General features: G+C 46.3%; 1 protein-coding gene across 1 annotated transcript in view; it reads left to right on the top strand.

Moving 5' to 3' along the window:
* The window catches only part of WDFY4 (WDFY family member 4), a 236,720-nt gene that overhangs the window by 85,574 nt on the left and 130,680 nt on the right, over positions 1-20,466 (top strand). The window contains exons 23-30 of the mRNA XM_081823086.1: positions 1,906-1,969; positions 2,704-2,973; positions 3,680-3,794; positions 5,025-5,179; positions 8,117-8,355; positions 10,475-10,596; positions 11,901-12,086; positions 13,601-13,737. Coding sequence (XP_081679212.1) covers positions 1,906-1,969; positions 2,704-2,973; positions 3,680-3,794; positions 5,025-5,179; positions 8,117-8,355; positions 10,475-10,596; positions 11,901-12,086; positions 13,601-13,737 — 1,288 coding nt within the window. The remainder of the gene's footprint in view (positions 1-1,905; positions 1,970-2,703; positions 2,974-3,679; positions 3,795-5,024; positions 5,180-8,116; positions 8,356-10,474; positions 10,597-11,900; positions 12,087-13,600; positions 13,738-20,466) is intronic.

The following is a 20,466-nucleotide window of genomic DNA, read 5'->3' as shown; positions in this document are numbered from 1 at the left end:
CCAGTTCCATCCACGTTGTTGCAAATGGCAAGATCTCATTCCTTTTGATGGCTGCATAATATTGCATTGTATATATATACCACATCTTCTTTATCCATTCATCTGTTGATGGACATCTTGGCTCTTTCCACAGTTTGGCTATTGAATTCCACCCCAAATTTAAATGCATTTTAAGGCAGCCTGGCTGAAACATTAAGTAAACAACTTGGGTAATTTTCCTTTTCTTGGCTGAGATGCAGCTTGCGGTCACTTTCATCTCTGAGATGCAGTAATTTTTTGAGTTGTCAGGAATCTCAGTAATGAGAAATTTGGTGGCAGACCAAGTCCAGTTCTATATGGAATACTCACACACTGCTAACATGAACCCACAAATTCCATCCCAGGAAGCCAGTGGCCCACGTACCAGACAGGAGACAGGGAACAGGAAGTGTCCTGTCTTTGGGTCTCACGCCCCTCATCCTGTTTGCAGGCCATGACTTGGGACTCCTTGCAGTCAGAGGGTTTGCTGAGGCCCAGCTTAGAGCCAGACAAGCCGAGGTTGGGAGGGCAGAGGGCCGACTGGGTCCTGAGGACATGGTGTGAGTGTGGGCCATGGGAAGAGAGGCCCAACAGGCCAAGGGAGCTCAGTGGGCTGGGAGCATGCGGCAGCTGAGAGGAGCAGGTAAGGACGGTGGGAAGGGCAGGTGCAGGAAAGGAAGGGCAGACATCCCCTCATCACCCCTACCATGGTGCAGTAGGAAGCTGAGACCCCAACAGGGAGGGTGAACCAGTGACGCGTGTCTGCAAATCCATAACTATAGCTAAAGGAACATGTTAGAAGGCACGCAATGCTAAGTGGAAGGTTTAGAAGCCGTGCCAAGCACAGTGTGTGGGCATGCAGTATTTGCTCCAGAATTCTTTGCTAAACAACGAAATGAATAGAACCAAGATGTTCATTCAGCTACTCTTTTCTAGAAGTGTGTTTATGGTGACAGCTGCCATCTACTGAACACCTACCGCAGTCCTGAGCCTGGTGCTTTACCTAACCCTAGTAGCACCCTAGGAAGGTGGTTTCTGTAAGGGGGAAAGTGAGATCCAGAGAGGCCAAGTGGGGCTGAGCAGTTTCTCCTGAGGTTAGTGAAGACCCATCTCACAAAATGTTTGAGAGAATGAAATAAGCCAGAATGTACGTGATTCATGAGTGACAGAGCCAAGATTGAAACCTCACTCCCTCACCCCAAGGCCTGCGTCCTTTCCATCAGTCAGTTTAAACTAAAATTAAATGGCCAAATAAAATTCAAGTAATTAGTTTTAATGAAAAAACTAAATATAAAGACTAGAAGATTTGCAAAAAGATAAAATGGTTTGGTGGGTTAATATGAACTAAAGGAACATACTGGAAAAGTAGGCATTAAAAAAAAAAAGATGCAGTAAAGAGCAAAAGAGGTCACTGTGGGCAGCACTGGAGGGGTGGTGGATGGGACAGAGTCCAGGTGCCCCCGGGCCCGTCAGGAAGGAAGGACAATCCTGCAGGCTGCCCCTCATCATCTCCCAAATGAGGGCCTCTGGAGGGGCCAGGACCCTGAAGTCTGTGGCCTGACATCCTTAGTCCAGATCACCACCTTAGCTCCTACACCCGCAGGCCAGGCTCTCCATCTGCTGAGCCGGGGTTCCAGCCGGCTGCCTGCCTGCAGCCCACACTCTGACCCAGGGCTCTTCCTCCTCACACTCAACAGTTCCTGCCTGGGGGCAGGCCTGGCTCAAAGTCACCTCCCCAGCGACCGCAGAGGAGCCAGACCCTGTCTTGGGACTCCTGGCCCCAGTTTCAAAGCGCTTCTCCCCACACCTCCTAGCCTTGTCCCGGCTCCGAGTCAGCTTCAAGAGGACTTTGTTGCACAGAAACTGCGACAGGCCCTCCTCATGCAGAAGGCTGCTGGCCAAAAGGCTTCGATTTGCTGTAAATATAAATGGCATCTTTCCAGTCCAGGCCGTATGGAGCTAATTAATGCAGTCACCACCTCCCTAGGTGCCATTAAATTCATTTTATGGCTTAATTAAGAGTGGCTGCATTAATTTTATGAATGAGCAAAGGGAGGTGCCGACAGATGAATGTGCATGAAAAGTTCATGGGCCGGGAGTCAGGAGCCGCATGTCCTCGGGTGTGTCATTCGGTCTCCCAACAACCCCGTGCCCACCTGGAATCTGGGCTCACAGCCCCTGCCTTATTGAGCTCATCTTTATAAACATAAAAATGAGAAAGTGAAGGCCAAGGTGCTTCAGGGACTTGGATGCCTGGACTTGAGGAAGTCCTCCTTGTCTTGCCGGACAGTCCTGTCTGTCAACATCAGCAGGGCCTGGCGGGCAGTAAAGATGAGGGCTCCACCAGGAGGTGGGGACAGGCTCTCTTGAACACAGCCCATGGGGCCAGGCATTGCCATGCTCACTGTTCCCTCACTGTGGCCTCACATGTCTTTGTGAGCCTTTTCATGGTTGTCATTTGACTGATCGTGAGCTCACACCCTGGGCTTCATCACTGACTATTGCAGGCCTCTCTTGCTCCATGCTCAGCTTCTTTCCATGGCTCCCACCTACCTCGTGTTCAGAGACCACAGCAGGCCCCCTGATGAGCAATGGGACTCTGGAAAAGCCACCTTCCTCCTCAGAGCCTCGAATTCCCTTACATGTTGGTGGGTTTGATAAGAACCCCATCTGTGCACACCTCAGAGGTGGACACGAGAGCGCCCTGAGGCAGGGCAGGCCACTCATGGGGGGGATTCTCTTGTCTTTGAGGAGCCCATGACTCAGCTTGCCCAGAATGCCAGCAGCCCTGGGACTAAAGCCGAAGGCAACGGCATCACAGAGGGTCTACAGGCTCCTGTCCAGTCACATCCCACCCGGAAGCAGCTGAGGGAGTTCATGCAGCTACTCTTGAGGGAGTTCTTGCTGGTGGCCTCCAACCCCAAACAGTGGCTGCCTCTGGAAATGCTCCTGGAGGTGAGTTGGAAAGGGTGTTTTGGGGCTGTGTGCTGTGGGAGCAGGTCTGGGAGGACATGGGCACCACCAGGGCAGGGAATGCCCAGGGAGACCCAGGATCTTTTTGGAGAGCTCACCTAGGCCTGCAGATGCCGGCCGGCTGGGGGTTGAGAACATATCCTGAGAGTACAGTGATGTGGTAGGAATTTCAGACCCTTGCATGGCAGGGAGCTCACCAAGCAGCATGTGGATAGATGCATGAGGGCAGGGCTTAGCCAGGTCCCTAGAAGCAGAGCCTGAAGCAGGGATTTTGTGGAAGTGATCTGGGGGCTGTGCTCTCAGGAGAAGCAGAGAAAGGCAGCAGAGGGGGACAGGGGAAAAGCAAGCTAAGAAATGGTCTCCGCCATAGCCTGGTCCCAAGGGGAACACTTGGTGTGCTATCTGCCTGCCCGACTTGGCCCCACCTTGAGGTACTTGCCCAGTGGTCATTGCCTGTGGGTCCTCCACAACTTGCCTCCTCCACCCAGGAAGTGGGTGTCACCTCTCAAGTGAGGGAACTTCGTCAGCAGAGGGCAATGCCCTGGAGAACGGGCAGTTGTGAGCTGCGGGCAGCCCACACTCCCAGCAGCTGTGGTATTAGCATACGGGCCACACAGGAAGGCTTGATGGGCACGAAGTGGACGTGATGGCTGTGTGGCCACTCTCTTCGTCCCCGGTGTGATTCCAGGCTTCTCCAGACAATGCCACCAGCCAACAGAAGCGAGACTTCCAGTCCGAGGTCCTGCTTTCCACCATGGAAATATTTCACACGCTAAGTGGAGGCAACGTGCCCATGCTTAGAGGTGAGTGGGGGTGACTTTCCTCCTTTATGACACAGAGCTTCCAGCAGCTGATCAGGAAAAACAGCCCCTGGCTCATAGTGGTGCAGGGCCATGGAAGCCACCCTCCACCTGCACATCAGTCTTTCCATGAATCCACCACGAGAGCTCACCGACCCTGCTTAGAGGCTCCAGGGGAGGCATGTGTGCCCCTCTCCATGACAGCCCTGCCATCACTGGGCCACTCAGACACAGAGAGCCTCTGAGCTCAAATCCGTTCTCCTCTGGCTTCAGTAGGATCGGCCTCTTCCCTTGAGGGAAGCCAAGATGGCAGCTGGAATTTAACATTCTTCTGCTCAGCATCTTGTTCTCTGCACCCAAGACTGGCCACAGCAAGTGTTTTTTCAACAGACGGACCTGGATGAAGACGCTGCCATTGCCCCTAAGAAGTTGAGATTGAAGCTGCCTTCAGAATACTTAGGTCCAGGGAGGCTTACCTTCCCCACAGGATTACAATAAAGTCCTCTCTGTGGTTTCTGAGCCGCAGAATCGTTAGTGACATGGCTCATCTTCCAGACTCTTCCTTGCCCCACAGTGTGGCAACCCTGAGTTTTGGTCTTTCTTGGGAAGCATCTGCAGGGCAGTAAGGTAGCGTGGTGAAAAGCATAGCTGGTAGTCCCAGTTCTGCTCTTGGCTCTGTCACTAGACAGCGGTGTGGCTGGGGGCAGGCGCCTGAAGCCGTGAGTAAGGATGGCAACTGTGGCTAACTCAGAGGGTTGTTACAAGGATTAGCTGAGAGCATCACATCCGCCTCTGAGCACAGTGCCTGCCGTGGTGGTGAGCACAGACAGATCAACGTTACAGCGTCATCCTCTGCTCCCTGTAGCAACAGGGCCTTGGGTCACCATGACAGCCTTCCCAATTACCTTATGCCTTAAATTCTCCTCCATCCCCCTTCCAAATGCCTCCTTGGAAGAAATGCTGCCCCTGGTGTGCCTTCTCCCCACTTAGTTTATGTCACTGACAAAATTGTTCAAGACCAGTTTACTTTGAAAAAAGTGTATTCATTGGGCACCTACTGTGTATAAGAACCCATTTTCCAGCAGCAGAGCCTGCAGAAGGTTACATCGGGGTATACAGAGGTGAGTAAGTTGTGGTTGGTTACCGTGAGGGGCTTGGAGACTGTTGTGGAGAGAAGGCTATTTGGACTCTGATGATTTCTCAGACGTGGTCTGTGCCCTCACCCACCCCCAGGCAGTAAAGAGCCTCAGCCAAATGCAGAAGCTGCTGCTCCTTCACTCGCAAACATCTCCCACTTCACCCAGAAGCTGGTGGAGAAACTGTACAGTGGGATGTTCTCGGCAGACCCCAGACACATTCTTCTCTTCATCACAGACCACATCGTGGTGGTAAGAACTCTGGGCTGGCCATGGGGGTTGGGGGAGGGTGGGCAGAAAACTCCTGCGGACCCACCAAGTGTCTGTATGATTCACTGTTGGCTGCTGTCTAGGTGGTCCAGTTGGAGCCGCTGTCCTTCCTGGAAATAGGTTCTGAGAGGGGTGGGAGGAAGGAAGAGGACCTGTATGGCCCAGGCGGTACCTGGCGGGTGTTGAGTGCACTTCAGGGCTCTTAGCTCAGGCTCCTTGAGATCCATCTCAGTGAGTGCGAGCAGCAACCCCCTGGGCTGGCAGCTGAGCTGTGTCCCCTCCTAGACTCTACACCCCCACTTTGGGTTTTTATTGTGATTGTTGGTTTAATCTTAGTTATTATTATTCGTCATCAACAAAGGGCCAAAAATCTCCTTATCTCCAAAAGGCCTATTTAATTTCATTCTTAATATGCACCTCCATGGGTCATATTTGGGCCTTCCTGAAATTTTCATGAGTATTTTTTCCTAGTCCGATTATTCCTGCATGTGCTGTCCTTCTCTCCCCAGATCAATCTACATACACACCCACACAAGCAAATGCACGCCTATAGATACACCTTCAGATGTAAGTGTGTGTATACATGTGTGCACATTTTTTATTGTACATGTGTACACACACATACACAGAATCACACAATCTCAAAATTCTGGACGGGAACCCTTTACTTTGTCCTCATCTTCTATTGTAGAGACTTTTCCTGACATGTGGCCATTCGTTCTTGCCTTGACCCTCCCTGTGTGAGGAGCTCATGCTGGTGTGAGGTGGTCCCAGCCAGTGGGGCATCTGTGATTGCTGGAAAGCTGAACTCTGCCTCCAGAAACTCCTGCCAGTGGTTCTCGGCATGCCTTCTGCAGCAGAACCTGGGGTGGGGAGGGCACTCTCCTTCCTCTTCATAGAGAGGGTGACATCAGTGTCCCCAGAATACTTCTGTCTGTGGAGTCAGCCGCATACCCCAGGACTGGGCCTATCCTAGGGTGATAGTCTGGCTGACGCACAGTTCCGGGCAAGTCTGTAAAGAACGTATTCAGATGCTTCCTCAAGAATAACCCCAAGAATAACCCCAAGACAGGAGAAATATGCCTTGTTGGCTCCGAGGGGATTAAAATCAGATTCTCGGCAAGTTGTGCTGAGAAAGGAGAGTAGCCGCTGAGCTCCCATCTTAGTTCAGGCCATGATGACAGCACCATGGACTGCGTGGCTAAACAACAAACATTCTCACAGTTCTAGAGGCTGGGGAGTCCAAGGTCAATGTGCCCACAGATCTGGTGTCTGGGGAGGGCTCTCTTCCTGGTTTGCAGATGGCCATCTCCTCACTGCATCCTCATGCAGTGCAGAGAGAGAGGGAAACAAGCTCTTGTCTCTTCCCAAACGGACACACTCATCCCACCATGAGGACTCTGTCCTCATGACCTACTTACCTCCCAGAGACCCCGTCTCCAAGTGCCATCACAGTGAGAAGCTAGGGTCTCAACATATGTGTTTTGGGGGGACGCAAACATTCAGTCCATAGCAGCTCCCCAGTGGTCAAAGCAAACACTCAGAGCTAACATCAAAGAGTGGGTACCCCCTGGGGCTGATGTGCCTTCAGGGGGGCACTAGGCCAGACTCCGCTCTGCACATATCCTCCATCCTTCTCTCCTCCTCGCTGCCTTTGACTCTCTTAACTTCAGATTGACAGATGTGACCCATCTGAGGAGCAGGACAGGATGATGATTAAAAACATGAATCCCAGTTTCCAACAGATTTAAATAAAACTTAAATTCATAGGTATAAACACATTACCTATACAATTCTAAGAGAGCAATCTCTAACTAACATGATCTTTCTGATAGAATGAAACATTTTGCACATAATCTTTGACTATGGATTCTTTAAAAAAATTTTAAATTTATTTTTATTGAGATATAATTGACATATAACATTGTATAAGTTTAAGGTACACCACAGTTGATACATTTATAGATTGTAACAGGATAACCATTGTAGTGTTCGCTAACACCTCTATCAAGTCACATAATTATCATTTCTTTTTTGTGGTGGGAACAATTAAGATCTAGTCTCTTAGCACCTTTAAAGTTTATAAGACAGTATTATTGTCTATAATCACTATGCTGTGCATTAGATCTCCAGGGCTTTTTTTTTTTTTTTTTTTAATCTGTTAGTTACAATGAAGCAATGAAGCCAAATAGATGTTAAGGCTACGAATCAGGGCCTTCTGCCTCCCCCCTCTAAGTTTCTCGTGAACTAAAATTTGTTGGCCTCCCATCTACTTTAGATGACATGGTGGTTAAGAGCATGACTCAAGTGTCTGGGGTGGGTTTGACCTTTGCCGACCACTTAACCTCTCTAATCCTCAGCCTCCTTATCCCTTAAGTGGGATAATCTTAGTGCTCATTTCATGATGTTTTGATGTTTAAATGCGGCAATTCATGTAAATCGATGCAAAAATGCTTAATAGGATAACTGGAATATTGTAAACACTCTACACATAACTACTATTAATAGTTAATAATGTATTAAAAAATTAGACACTATTAATAGCATGTTCTTATACACTGAGTGTCAACGACAACCATGTAACAAGCATTTCAGGAATTTCCCTTCTGTTTTTATAATATGATAGTGGTAAACTTTTAATTTCTTTTTTTTAATTTTATTTTTTAATTTTTAAAAAAATTCTTTTCCACACAAGCGTTTGATAAATCCAGATGTTTGAATTTACTTTAGTGATCACTCACTTAAATAGAAGCTCAAAGGTAGAGGAAAGTAGTCCTATTTTAATTTTAGATCACATCACTTTTTGAAATACAGAACAGAATCTAAGATTGTGTCATTTTCATAGTTAACTGGGTCAGTATCTAAAACTTGCAAAGTGTTCACAAGCATATGTGTGTGTGTGTTTATTTTATGACACAGGTCATCGAGAATTCCTCTTCTCAAAGGGATACTGTCATCGGTGCCTTATACAGCAGTTTAAATAAAGTCATTCTTTACTGCCTGTCCAAGCCCCAGCAATCCCTCTCCGAGTGCCTCAGTCTTCTCAGCATCTTGGGCTTCCTACAGGAACACTGGGACATTATCTTTGCTACCTATAACTCCAACGTCAGCTTCCTCCTGTGTCTCATGCATTGCTTTTTGCTGCTCAGTGAGAGAAGGTAAGAGCTGCCTACTTGTTGTTTCCTTGCCTTCTAGTGGTCCATGCAGAAAAGCAAGCTTTAGAGGGACACTTGATTGGGGTCAATACGAATATATATATCACTTGTGTATATATATATATATATATGTATATATATTGTATATAAAATATATATATATATATTTTGTTTATCTGGTTGTCCAAATTATGTGCAGTGTTTGACAATATAGTAGATTGTCCTCAGATCTGTCCATGTAACTGAGCCGCTAGAATCATCATGGAATAATAATTTACCCCATTTGCACAATTCTCAGGTTGTAAGATAGCTTATTGATTTCATTTTAGGGGCAGAAAACTCCAACACTGAACATATACATTGATTTTATGATGCAGCCCAATTTCAGAAATATTAAAATTTGATAAATGCAATCTTAGACTGGGAAAATATGTAATAAATTGTATCATGCAAGCCAGGCATAATTTTCTATATGCACACAATTTATAATATAAAATGATATCCATAAGCACACTTGTATAAGAAATACTAATAAAAAGAAACTGAATTAAGTTTTTTTTTTTAAAAGATTTTATTAATTTGTTAGAGAGAGAGAGCATGGCGGTGGGGGAGGAGCAGAGGGAGAGAGACAAGCAGACTCTGCACTGAGCATGGAGGCCTACACAGGGCTTGATCCTACAACCCTGAGATCATGACCTGAACTGAAACCAAGAGTCAGACGCTCAACCGACTAAGCCACCCAGGCACCCCCTGAATTAAGTTTATTTAAATTCTTTTCTTAAAGCCCAAATTTTGAAAATATGTTAGATTTCTCTGTATATATGCACTTTCTTTTTTTCTCTGTGAATATTCTATATCACTGGTGCCTTGGCATCATACTCCTTACAAATGTTCTCTCTTATCCATAGAGCCATGTTGAGCGTAGAAGAAAGGAAGGCTGTGTGATATTATACTTTGCTCTTGTCTTGTTGTTGCTACTGTTGTTGTTTAACCCCAGTATAAATTATGTTTTATTACTTGAAAAAAATTCCAAAAATCCTGTCAAACTGACTATTGAATGTTACAAAACTCAACTTGATTTGTCTTAAAACTCTCTGGGAATCACTGGAAAACACTTCTAGCCCAGAGGAGGCCCTTGTCATTTTATTTGTTTGAAATAAAAGAATCCCTTTTTCGTGGGTTAAATTGGGAGGTTCTGCTCTCTTGCCTGTGTTTTAAGAAGTAAGCCTACCCATATTGGAAGCATAGGTAAGAGCAGAGGAATGCCAATTTATGTATATGCTTGGATTTCCACCTTCCTCAGATCCCTCTGTTTAGCTAAATGGCCTCCAAATCCAAAAGGACTTTATCCTTGAAATTTCAAGAATGACTAACATAATAAAACAAAATTAAAAAAAAGAATGGACATTCTCATATGATGGTATATTTTCATTCCCTTGTTTGTCATTTTTGGTTCAATCCACAAACACGTACTGAGTGTCTGTTCTGCTTGGTTGACTGAAGGGGCCCAGAGAAGAAGGCACGTGGATGTTAACATGATTAGGAGCCCTAGAGCACATGGTTCATGGAGAATACAGTATGTAAACCACTATGCCTCCACTTAGAACCAGCTACATGATGTGCAGGAAAAATGGAGATGTGGGGCCTTGTTCAAAAATTATTAAGATTTCAAGACAGTGACAGCAGAACCCAAGCATGGAACATTTCTGAGTGAACCCTGTGCAACTGCAGAGGTCACGGGCCCATGAAGCTGGCCTGGCCCCTTCCAGGTGGGATGAGATCAGTGCCAAACAAAGGCAGAGTTCAAAATTTGGGGAATCTACAAAAACAAATGACCGGTTCTGATGGTTGGGTAACCAAGAGAAGGTTCAGGGGACCTGCTGGGAGTATGGATTAGATTTAATAAGAATGGAATTTAAAAAAAGGAGTTTTTCCTATTTTTCCTATTGTTACTGTATAATATCTGTCACGGAAATTGTCATGAGGTGTTTGCTTTAACTCAAATAGACAAGTTTTTCCAGCTGATATGTACTAAGTTTGGAGGATGATTATCTGTAATAAAGAACAATGGAAAGATCCCAAAGAAACTGGAGTTCATAGTGAAAAATCTCTTGTCTCCTAGTTATCCAGAAGGATTTGGATTGGAACCCAAGCCTAGAATGACTCCTTATCATCAAGTCTTTCTTTCTCCAAATGAAGAAGGGAGAGAAAAAGGAGAGGAAGACTTCCCAAGTTTGAGTGATGGTACATTATATTTTTGTTTATTTTTGGGAGAGTGGATAGGCAGTGGTAATTTCTGGGTTGCATTCTTCAACTGTGTGGGACTTGGTCAGACTAGGAGCTTGGCGGACTTACTATAAAATTCCAGAGGACTTCACCATAAGGCGATTTCACTTCTCAGGCGGTCTCTTGAATTTTCCTTCAGATCATTAGGGGAACTGCAATGTCATCTCACCTCATTCAAGCTGTTACCTAGCTCTCTCTCAACTTTCTTTAGAAAATGGGAATGGAGTTAATAAATTCCTTATTTCTATGAGATTTTTGGCTTGATGGAGTTTATTTTTGGATTTGCTAACATCAAATCAAATTAAAGGGATTGGCAATTAAAAAAAAAAATAGCAGCCAGATCCACGTGTTTAGAAATTGCTCTCTTTTGATCACAGGAAGCTTCAACAGACTTTCTTCCACCACTTTGGTTTGCCAACTGTGCCACTTATCTTGTGATACAGATAGTAGGCACAAGGGCCTCTGTCTTCTGGTCATGTAGGTGCCCAAAGCCAGTGCTTAAAACTCTTGTGAGTTTAAAGTGTACTCTGACACAGTGTAATAAATTACAACATGAACATTCATATTTTGGGTTTGGCTAGTAAAGTGGACGGAACAATGTCCATCCTCCTAGAGTGAGAAAAATGGACTATAGGGGCTGGTACTAGAGGAGTGACTCGGTGGTCCAAGATCCAAGGGCATTTAGGTATTTAGGGTACTATAATTACAGGGCATAGCAGGTAAAACTGGCCTGATAGGTTGGTCCATATCTGGGCAAATCCAGGGCACTGAGATTGTTGGGTCGTGGGAAGCATGATTCAGTGTCAGGAAAGAGGACTGCCTTGGGTCCTGGGTCCCTAAGCATAGTTTTGGGATTGGTGTCCTTTCTTTTGAGGAACCAACATAAAAGGTAGGTTAGAAGGAGCTATTGGAGGTGGTATTTAGTTACCTAGAACTTACACAGGTATTTTTTCTGTTTGGTATCTAATGAATTTGGGGGGTAGGAGAAAGAGACCCCTTGTGTCCATCAATAATGTTTCCCAGCTCTGAACATCTGAGGCAGTCAGTACTTGGTGGTGGGCAGTTAGGGTTCGGGGAAAGGCCAGCTCACATGGAAGTTGGTAGCATTGTCTACATATTGACTGTTTTCTGGCTGGAGCTTGCAAAGCTTGAGTGATGTTCAAGAAAGATTCAATAAAAGCAGCCATGATACACCATCTCCTGGCCCTTGCTGGGAGAGGCACCAAGGCCATCCTGACTGTGTGATGTGCTCTCTCTGTTAGTCCAGCACAACATCCAAAAGATGGTACGGACCCTCTGGCAGCAGCTCATGGCACAGAGGCGGCAGGAGCTGGAGGACACCTTCAAGATTGATCTCTCTGTGAAACCTGGAGAGAGTGAAGTGAAGATTGAAGAGATTACCCCACTCTGGGAGGAGACAATGCTCAAGGCCTGGCAGCATTACTTAGGTCTCTGTCCACTTGGCTCCAGGGAACAGAACTGCTGGGTCTCATAGATGCAGACTTTCCCAAAGTTTCACTCAAGGCCCAGAGCCTTTTCCAACCAGATTTTCTCTCTCATCCCTTTGGTGGGTGGGATTTACGTCACTGAAACCTTGTGAATCTTTGCACACAAAGAATGAATGCTTGGGTGAAAGGAAAGCCAGAGATGCAAGCAGATTCTAGTAATCTCTTAGAGAGAGTGGATTCCATGTCAGAGCTCTAGTTCTAGCCTAGAGTTTAGGGTTCTAGGTCCTGCCCTGATATTCACCTACCAGCTTTGAAACCTTGCACCAAGTCATGCAATGACCTGGAGCCCAGGTTCTTCATGTTCCAAGTGAAAGTTTTCATCCCTAAGATAGTAATGATCCTTGAATTCTTTTAGTGACTCAACATTGCCCCCTTCATATTAGTTAATGCAGCCATAGGAATATTGTTTTAATTTTTTAATTTTTTTAAGATTCTATTTTTAAGGAATCTCTACACCCAACATGGGCTTGAACTTACAACCCCGAGATCAAGAGTCGTACACTCTACCGACTGAGCCAGCCAGTCCACCCACCCGGAATTTTGTTTTGTTTTTGTATTTTTTTTTAATTTTATTATGTTATGTTAGTCACCATACAGTACATCATTGTTTTTTGATGTGGTGATCCACGATCCATTGTTTTCATATAACACCCAGTGCTCCATGCAGTACGTGCCCTCCTTAATACCCATCACCAGGCTAACCAATCCCTCCTCCCCACTCCCCTCTAAAACCCTGTTTGTTTCTCAGAGTCCGGAATTTTGTTTTTGAAGTGGTCATTGCTCCTAAACTATGGCTCATGTGCTTGTTTTAAGTCTTCCAGTATCACAAAATTCACAGTGATTCAAGAGTTAGTTATTTCCATGTGTATCATCCCACGTTGTCTGACAATACAGAACTTTTATTTCATTGGCTTTCCAAACTAGCCCTGGAAAATATGTATGTTTGTACATGTCTATGTGTAGGCATGTGTAATTTGAAGTCAAAATGTCAGATTCCATTTCAGGGAAAAGTTTAATAAGATGGGACATCTATCTCCATACACATATAGTGAATAAAGTGGTGAGGTGGACCTCAGCGCTTACAAATGGCTCTCTTTTTGGCCAATAATAACATATTGAAAATTCTCTATATTTGATGACCTATGTTTTAAACACATAATCTTATTTACTCTTCATAACACCAGAATGAGGTTAGATGCTATTATCCCCAATTTAGCTAATTTGTCCAGCGTCTCACTTTGAGTCAGTAGAGCTAGGAGTCTAAGCTGGGTCTGGTGACCCCAAAACCCACCCTGTATGTCTTAGTCAGAAAACGGCAGTGTATGCTTGTAGCCTGGGCTGTTTTCCTTATTGGGGTGGCTCACTGGGCTCTTTGAAAGCCAAGCCAGTTGTAGAAATCGTGTGTGCTCTCCTCTCAACTTCACCTCTGACAGTTTTTACTTCCCTGTTCCTAGCATCCGAGAAGAAGTCGCTGACCAGTCGCTCGACTGTGGGACACCACAGCAAAGTGTCTTCATGGAGTGGCAGCTTGTCTTCAGCCATGAGGCTGATGCCCGGGCGGCAGGCCAAGGACCCTGAGTGCAAGACAGAGGTGAGCTCAGACCCCTTTCCTTAGAGAAGCATCAGGCATTTGTTCCAAACCCCACAAGTCATGTCTTCTCTCTCTGTTGTTTCTGGACATGATCCAATTCCATATTCTTCTGAGCATGGAAGGTTAGGCATGTGACTTCCCAGTTGAGACTGTATCTAGGGGAGCCAGGTTTTAGGCTAGCTTTAACTTGAAGTGAATATGGGCTCCCCTTGAACTCCAAGAGCAGGTGTTCCTTATGGCATTAAAACCCAAACCAGTCCTTGTTCCCACTCTCCTTTTGAGTCAGGTATGCTCAGAGAGCTCTAGCTTGCAGCTCAGCAGGAGATGTATGTGTGGGCTCAGCAAAGAGGGACAGAAACATTGGCACCATTACCAGGAGATGTAGTGGTGGATCCTCTTAACTATGTGGGGCTGATTTTTTTTTTTTTAAATTCATTTCTTTAAAGCTGCATAGGAAACCATCCTAAAATTCAGTGGCACCAACAATGAGTTTTTCTGATCATGGATGCTGTCATAAGAAATTTGGAATACAACAGGGGTAGGGAGGTGCCTCTACTCCATGAGGTCTGGAGCCTTGGCTGGAACCATTGGAAGGCTCATTTACTCACACATCTGGTGGTTCCTGCTGATTTTAGTCTGAGACCTCAGCTGAGACTGTTAGCTGGAACACATGTACCTAGCTTCTCCATGTGTCCTGGCTTTCTGACAACCTGGTGGCTGGATTTCAAGGGCTAATTTCCAAAGAAGGGGGAAGGAGAGAGAAAGAGTGACAGACAGAGAGATACAGAGAGAGAGCGTCAGGCGGAAGCCACATTGCCTTCCATGAGCTAACTTCACCTCTGCTGCATTTCTTTGGTCAAGACAGGCACAGAGTTCTGCCTAAGTTCAAGGGGAGGGAAATAGACTCTATCTTCTGGTAGGGAAGTGGTAAGGTTCTGCAAGAGCATGTAGAACTAGAAATACTGCTGAGGCTCTTTTTGGAGAACACAATCCGTCATATTCTAATGCTGAGGTCACTGACTTATTTTCAGAGGCAGTCTATGGTCATTGAATGGACATGACCTTAGGGTCAGAAGACCCTGGGCTATTAACTTCCCTGAGTCTTTATCTCCTTATCTACACAGTGGGATAGGAAACTCTGGGGAATTGTGGGAAGGGGCTCCCCAGGGAGGTGGGATAGATGGTTGATAGACACATGACACAACTGGAGCTCTCGGCCCATGTAACTTTGGAAAATGAGGTTGACTCCAAATCCCACCTGCTCTGAATGTGGGCTCTGCTGTTCCCATGACTCTGTTGTCCATTGTGGCCAGTGACTGATGGGAGGGCACTATCATCAGATACTGGGGAGGAGGGGAGTGAGGGCTGCCTGGGCAGGGGAAGGAGATTTTCCTCTTTCCAAGCTTCAGAAAGAAGAGGATTTAGGACATCTGGGGAAAGAGACCAAACATAGAAGGGAAGACAGAAAATGAACTTGACAGGGCTGTGTGGCCACCTGGTGTTCAGTACTGAGGGTAGGCTGTGTCCTCAGCATGTTGGCTTATGGAAAACTCTGCTCAGTAAGCTTGTTGACTGGCTGACCGAGTGAGTGAACAACTCACTTAGATTCGTAGAAGGTGTATCACACAGTTATTATCAGCCCCATTATATAGATGTGGAAACTGAATCTTAAAAAAAAAAACAACAACAGTCAAGGGCTTTGCAGCCAGGAAATGGCAGTGTGAAGAAAGGATCTCCTGTCTCCATACTGCCCAACATGACCTTGGGCACTTCTGTGACCTCTCAGAGCCTCAATTCCTGATCTTACAACTGGGACTGTGTTCTGTTTACACTAGAACCTGTGGAAGTCCTTGGAAACTGCAAGGGCTTTAGAAATGGAAGGCAGTTTCTGAAATTCCGTCTTACCTTATCAGTCCCTGCCAAAGGGAGGACCATCTCACAGGTGGTATGGCTGTGCCAAGCCCCAGAAGCTGGAGCATCCCCACCTGTGCCCAAGCACTTGCTCCTGACTAGTGGGGGTCCAGCCCCTCTTCCTCTGGCTTCACCCTGGAGTTTCCGTTCCTTGAGCAAGTCATCTCTGTCCCCAAGAGGTCAGTTCAGTCTGGCTGTGGAAGCTAGGGAAGCGACAGCAGGGATGCTGGACATGGGCATGCTGGACATGGGAACCTTTGTAGGCTATGGATGTGCCTCTTGCCAGTCCCCCACCCCCTCCGAGGTCACTGTCATTGGCATGGCTCAGTTGCCTCTGAGTGCTGGGGAGACTGGTTGAGAAATGGTTCATCTGAAAGAAGCTGGAATAGATTGCAGTGTTTGAGGCCCTGTAGGTCTACAAATGGCTTGTAATAGTTTGCTGTGGGCTCACACGGAGAGATCTGGAGGCAAGAATATTTTAAATTGGCTGTCTTTGGTGAAGGCAGGCTCTGAAGATACTGTCTTCCACATCAGCTAAGGTCTCCATTCATTCATTCATTCATTCATTCAACAAATATTTATTAAGTATTACTTTATATCCTGCTAAGCACTGAGGCTGCAGAGGAAAGAAAATCTGACATATTCTTTGCTTTCATGGAGCCTGCATTTTAGGAGGTAAAGATAGACAATAAACAGATAAATAATTTGTAAATATGGAGGGTGTTAATTGCAATGAGGAAAAATGGAGCAGGGTAAGTGGGAGAGGGTGGCTGTTTACCTGAAGGTGGTCAGAAGCCCTCTCTGGAAAGGGGCGTGGGAGCAGAGAAATAAGGAAGAGACTCTCTGGAAAGAGTGGTCAGGCAAAGAGGGGACCATCAGACAAAGGTGCTGAGACCAGCATGTGCTGGGGTGTTCTAAGGCAGCAAAGGACAGTGTGGCCGGACTGAAGTGGGGAGAGGGCAGCCCTGGGGGACATCTCCCTTAGCTGTCACCATCAGGAAGACCTGTGCCTTTCCAAAGCAACTCATGAACACCAGGACTTCTGTCACACTTAGATTTCTTGGCACAGTCATCCGGGCACTCAGAAGCTCAGAGAGATAACCATGGCCCAGCTCTTGTAACTGCACACACCCAGAGCCATAAATTTCTGCAAAACACATGCACACGTGCACACACGTACATGCACACACCCCTCTCCCTGCTTCTGCCTTCCTGTTTGAACCTCGTCCATCTTCGATCTGATTTAGTCATCCTTCCTTCAGCTTATATTATCTTGTGGACTTTTAAAAGACAAATTCGTTTTGAAACAAAGTAGACTGTTTTAATTTTAAAAATGAACTGTCTTTGCTTTGGAGCATCCTATACCAGTAACTTGCTCTGGGCTGGGCACCGTGCCTGGTACATAGGAGCCTCTTAAAGTCTGTGCGCGGCACTGTATGGAGCGAGGGAATAAAATGCGTTCCCTCTTTTTACTGAGATGAAACTCAGCAGCCTTCACATCCTGCATCCATCACTCATCCTCGTGAGATGCCTTTGTTGCTAACAGAAGGCACAACTTCTCAGGTACATATGTAGACTGTGATGTCATAGGAGAAGAGCATCAACTATTTGCCCTGGGGTCTGTTTAATTATTTTTAAAAATTAATTTTGATTATTACAGCTGATTACACCTCAGTGAGCAATGTAATTGATATTTTCTAATGTATCCCAAGGAACATTTTGTACAACATGCTTTTTGTTGTTGAAGGTTAAAGACTCCGTTATTGGTTTTTGCCTAAATATGCCCACATCATTAGTCCCTCCAGTGAGAAGGTCGCCATCTGGAAAAAGCAGCATGGAGACATTATTCAGGCACAAGTGCATGAAATTGGTGTTTCTGCATCTTCTGTCTGTCTTCTGGAAAGAAAAGGCTTGTAATTAAAGGAGTTGGTTTTGGAGGAAACATTATTCATTTGGTGTTATTCCTTATCATGTCAGCGGCTGACAGCTCTGTAGCACTGATAAATTGTTCCTTGGAGTGAGACATAGAAACATAGAAGATGTTTTCCTCTTGGCAGGTTAGCTGAACTTTGGGGCAAGGCTGGTATGATGGATGTTATTTTTTCCTTTTCTTCTCCTGACCCCATCACAGTTCCCTCTGGGATCAGCTGGCGGAGTCATGGCCTCTCCTGGGGTGAATGAAGGCTGTGGGGTCAGCCTGTCAGACAGAGCTTGGGACCTTGGGCTCCCTTAAGGGCACCAGACGCCAGCGATGCTGTCCTGGAACCTGCTTCCTGATGTCCACCTTCAGCTTAGAGCAACCCATAGTGTGTGCCCCAGCCAGCCATTCCTCTTCCCAGTACTGTGTGCAACTTGCCGACTCAGTTTTAGACTTTCTTGTTTAACAGTAAGTTGAAAAAAACATCAACAACTCATGCTGGTTTCTTAGCTCTGACAGACACACCATGGCAGTGTATGTTGTTAACATTATGGGGAAGCAGGTGAGGGGTTGATGGAACCCTCTGGACTATCTTTGTAACTTTTCTGTAAATGAAGAATTATTCCAAAATATGTAGTAGGCAATCTTCCTTTTTTTCTTTTTCTTTTTTAGAGAAAGAGCATTAGCAAATGGCAAATAGGCAGACAGGACACGAAAGGCTGGGTGGGAAGGGGCCGTGAGGATGAGGGCATGTGAGTCCCGTGAGCAGGGGGATGATGGAGGTCACTGCAGGATGCAGGGAGGACGCCATGGCTCATGCTAGATGTGCCCGAAATGAGGGCTTAAGTAGTGGGGGAGCGGTACGTTTCTGTTTGTAGGGGTAGGATTGGAGGTTAGAGCCCCCCAGAGAGGGGCCAGGCTGGTGGCTGTGGCATCATTTAGATGGGAGATAATGGAGGCTGCAGGGGCAGGGGTTGGAGCAGTGGAAATCAAAGAACACACAAGAAAATTCTGTTGAACCAAGGCTGGGATGAGCAAAAGAAGAGGGCTGCCACGGACAGAGGCCCTGGACTCTTTGTAATCAGGCAGTGAGGAGAAAGGCCACTGGGGTGTGGCAGGTGTGGGAGGTGTGTGATTCTCATGGTTCTGTTGGATCTGCAGAGCATGGGAGGAACAAGCCAGAGGAAGGGGGTTGAGAGTTTGGGCCCACTTCTAGCCCGTGAGAGGGTAGGAACCTCTCTGGGTGGGCGCAACTGCCCGACCTGTGTCTTGTTCAGCAAAGCGTGAGCTGGATTTTACCCCATTTTGCTCCTGGGATCAGTGGTACACGTCCGGACAGCTCTTCCATGCAGGGGCCAGGTGGACCCCATCTGAGAAGGGAGATGCACACTCCTGCCTCCAAGCAAAGCTGAGGGGCTTATAGAGGAGTAAGACCCTCTGGAGCAGGGCCAGGCCCAGTGTCCACATGTTTCTACAGTTTTTGGAGATAGCCGAGCAAGTTTCCAGTTGGTGTCTTCAAAGTGGAAACGGCCCAGATAGGGAAGCCAGGGCTGTATGAGAATTAATAGAAGGGATGAGAAATCACCACAGCCAGGGGTGACACTCTGCAGTTGCTAAAGTACCAAAGACAAGCTCTTTGCAGGAATTCTGTGCCTGGCCTGACAAGGACACAAAAGCGAAATGCATTTGCTCCAAGGTCCCTGGTCTCTAACGGCTGCTCTGTGGGTGAGCCCTCTGCCTACCAGGTACACTAGGGCCTCCTGTAAGACTCTCCATGCCCATGTGTGGGAACCGAGATCTCAGAGACGGGACACCTGTGTGGGCAGGGTGACCACGGACTTGCCATTGGCTCCCTCCCTGAATGTGTGCCCAGGCCCACTGTCCCAGCCCCAGACACAGAGCAGCCCTGCCCCTGGTGGAGGAAGAGATGCTGGCTAAGGCCAGCAACTGGGTGACAGCTGAATGAAGGGCAGACCTGGCCCGGGTCCCTGGTAAGGGAAATGACATTTTTGACCGTCCAACTCTGAGCACTTTACCCATTATCTCTTTTAAAAATCATTGTGGAAAATTTCAAACATATGCTGCAGTAGAGAAAATAGTAAGATGAATCCCCATGTATCTATCCATCACTTCAGGTCCACAATGTTCAACTCATGGCCAATCTTGTCTCATCTCTATCACTACCCACTTTTCCCCACTGCACGGAATAATTTTGAAGCAACATCCCAGACATCATATCATCTCATGCATAAATGTTTCTGTATACTTATTTTCTCTTTAAAGAAATCACGAAACACAAATAAAAATTGCAGAAAGGGAAGCAAGTGTGCAGAATGGGAAGGCTTTAGCAGTCACTGGGGGAGTGATCAAGCAGTTCCTGGTCTTTCTTTCTGGCATGTTTGTATTTGTCTCCTGCTGCTGTGTGATTTTGGTCTTGCTGAGGCTGAAGGCACAATGAGCCTCAGAGAACTTGGTGCCCCTGTCTCCGGAAGGAGGGGAGGGACCGACGAGGACACAACGCTTTTGAGTTTGGTGCTTCGGCACTTCCGAGTTCAGGGCATGCACAGCACTTACGGAGGAAGCCTCAGCTGTCACTCACCCCGGGGGAAAGGTTCATGGGGCAGGAGAGCCCCAGGGCTGAGAAGAGATTTTTGAAAATAGAAAGAAATGGGCTTTGACATGAAGGGAAGTCAGTGGTGGACTAGCAGGTAGCAGCTGAAGAAGTCAAAATGCAACTGTGAAAACAGAAGTCAGAGTTCCCAGAGTCTGTCTACTGTAAGAGTTTCAGTCAAGAATCTGTAAGAAATTTTAAAAATCTGAAATTCAGAAGATTGTCATGGGGACTTTTTTTTTTTTTTGCCATTATTTATTTATTTATTTATTTATTTATTTATTTATTT

The sequence above is a fragment of the Leptonychotes weddellii genome, chromosome 6 (genome assembly GCF_054177405.1).
Source record: "Leptonychotes weddellii isolate Sample4059 chromosome 6, ASM5417740v2, whole genome shotgun sequence".
NCBI classification, from domain to species: Eukaryota; Metazoa; Chordata; class Mammalia; order Carnivora; family Phocidae; genus Leptonychotes; species Leptonychotes weddellii.
This window is presented reverse-complemented; position numbering and strand designations above follow the sequence as displayed.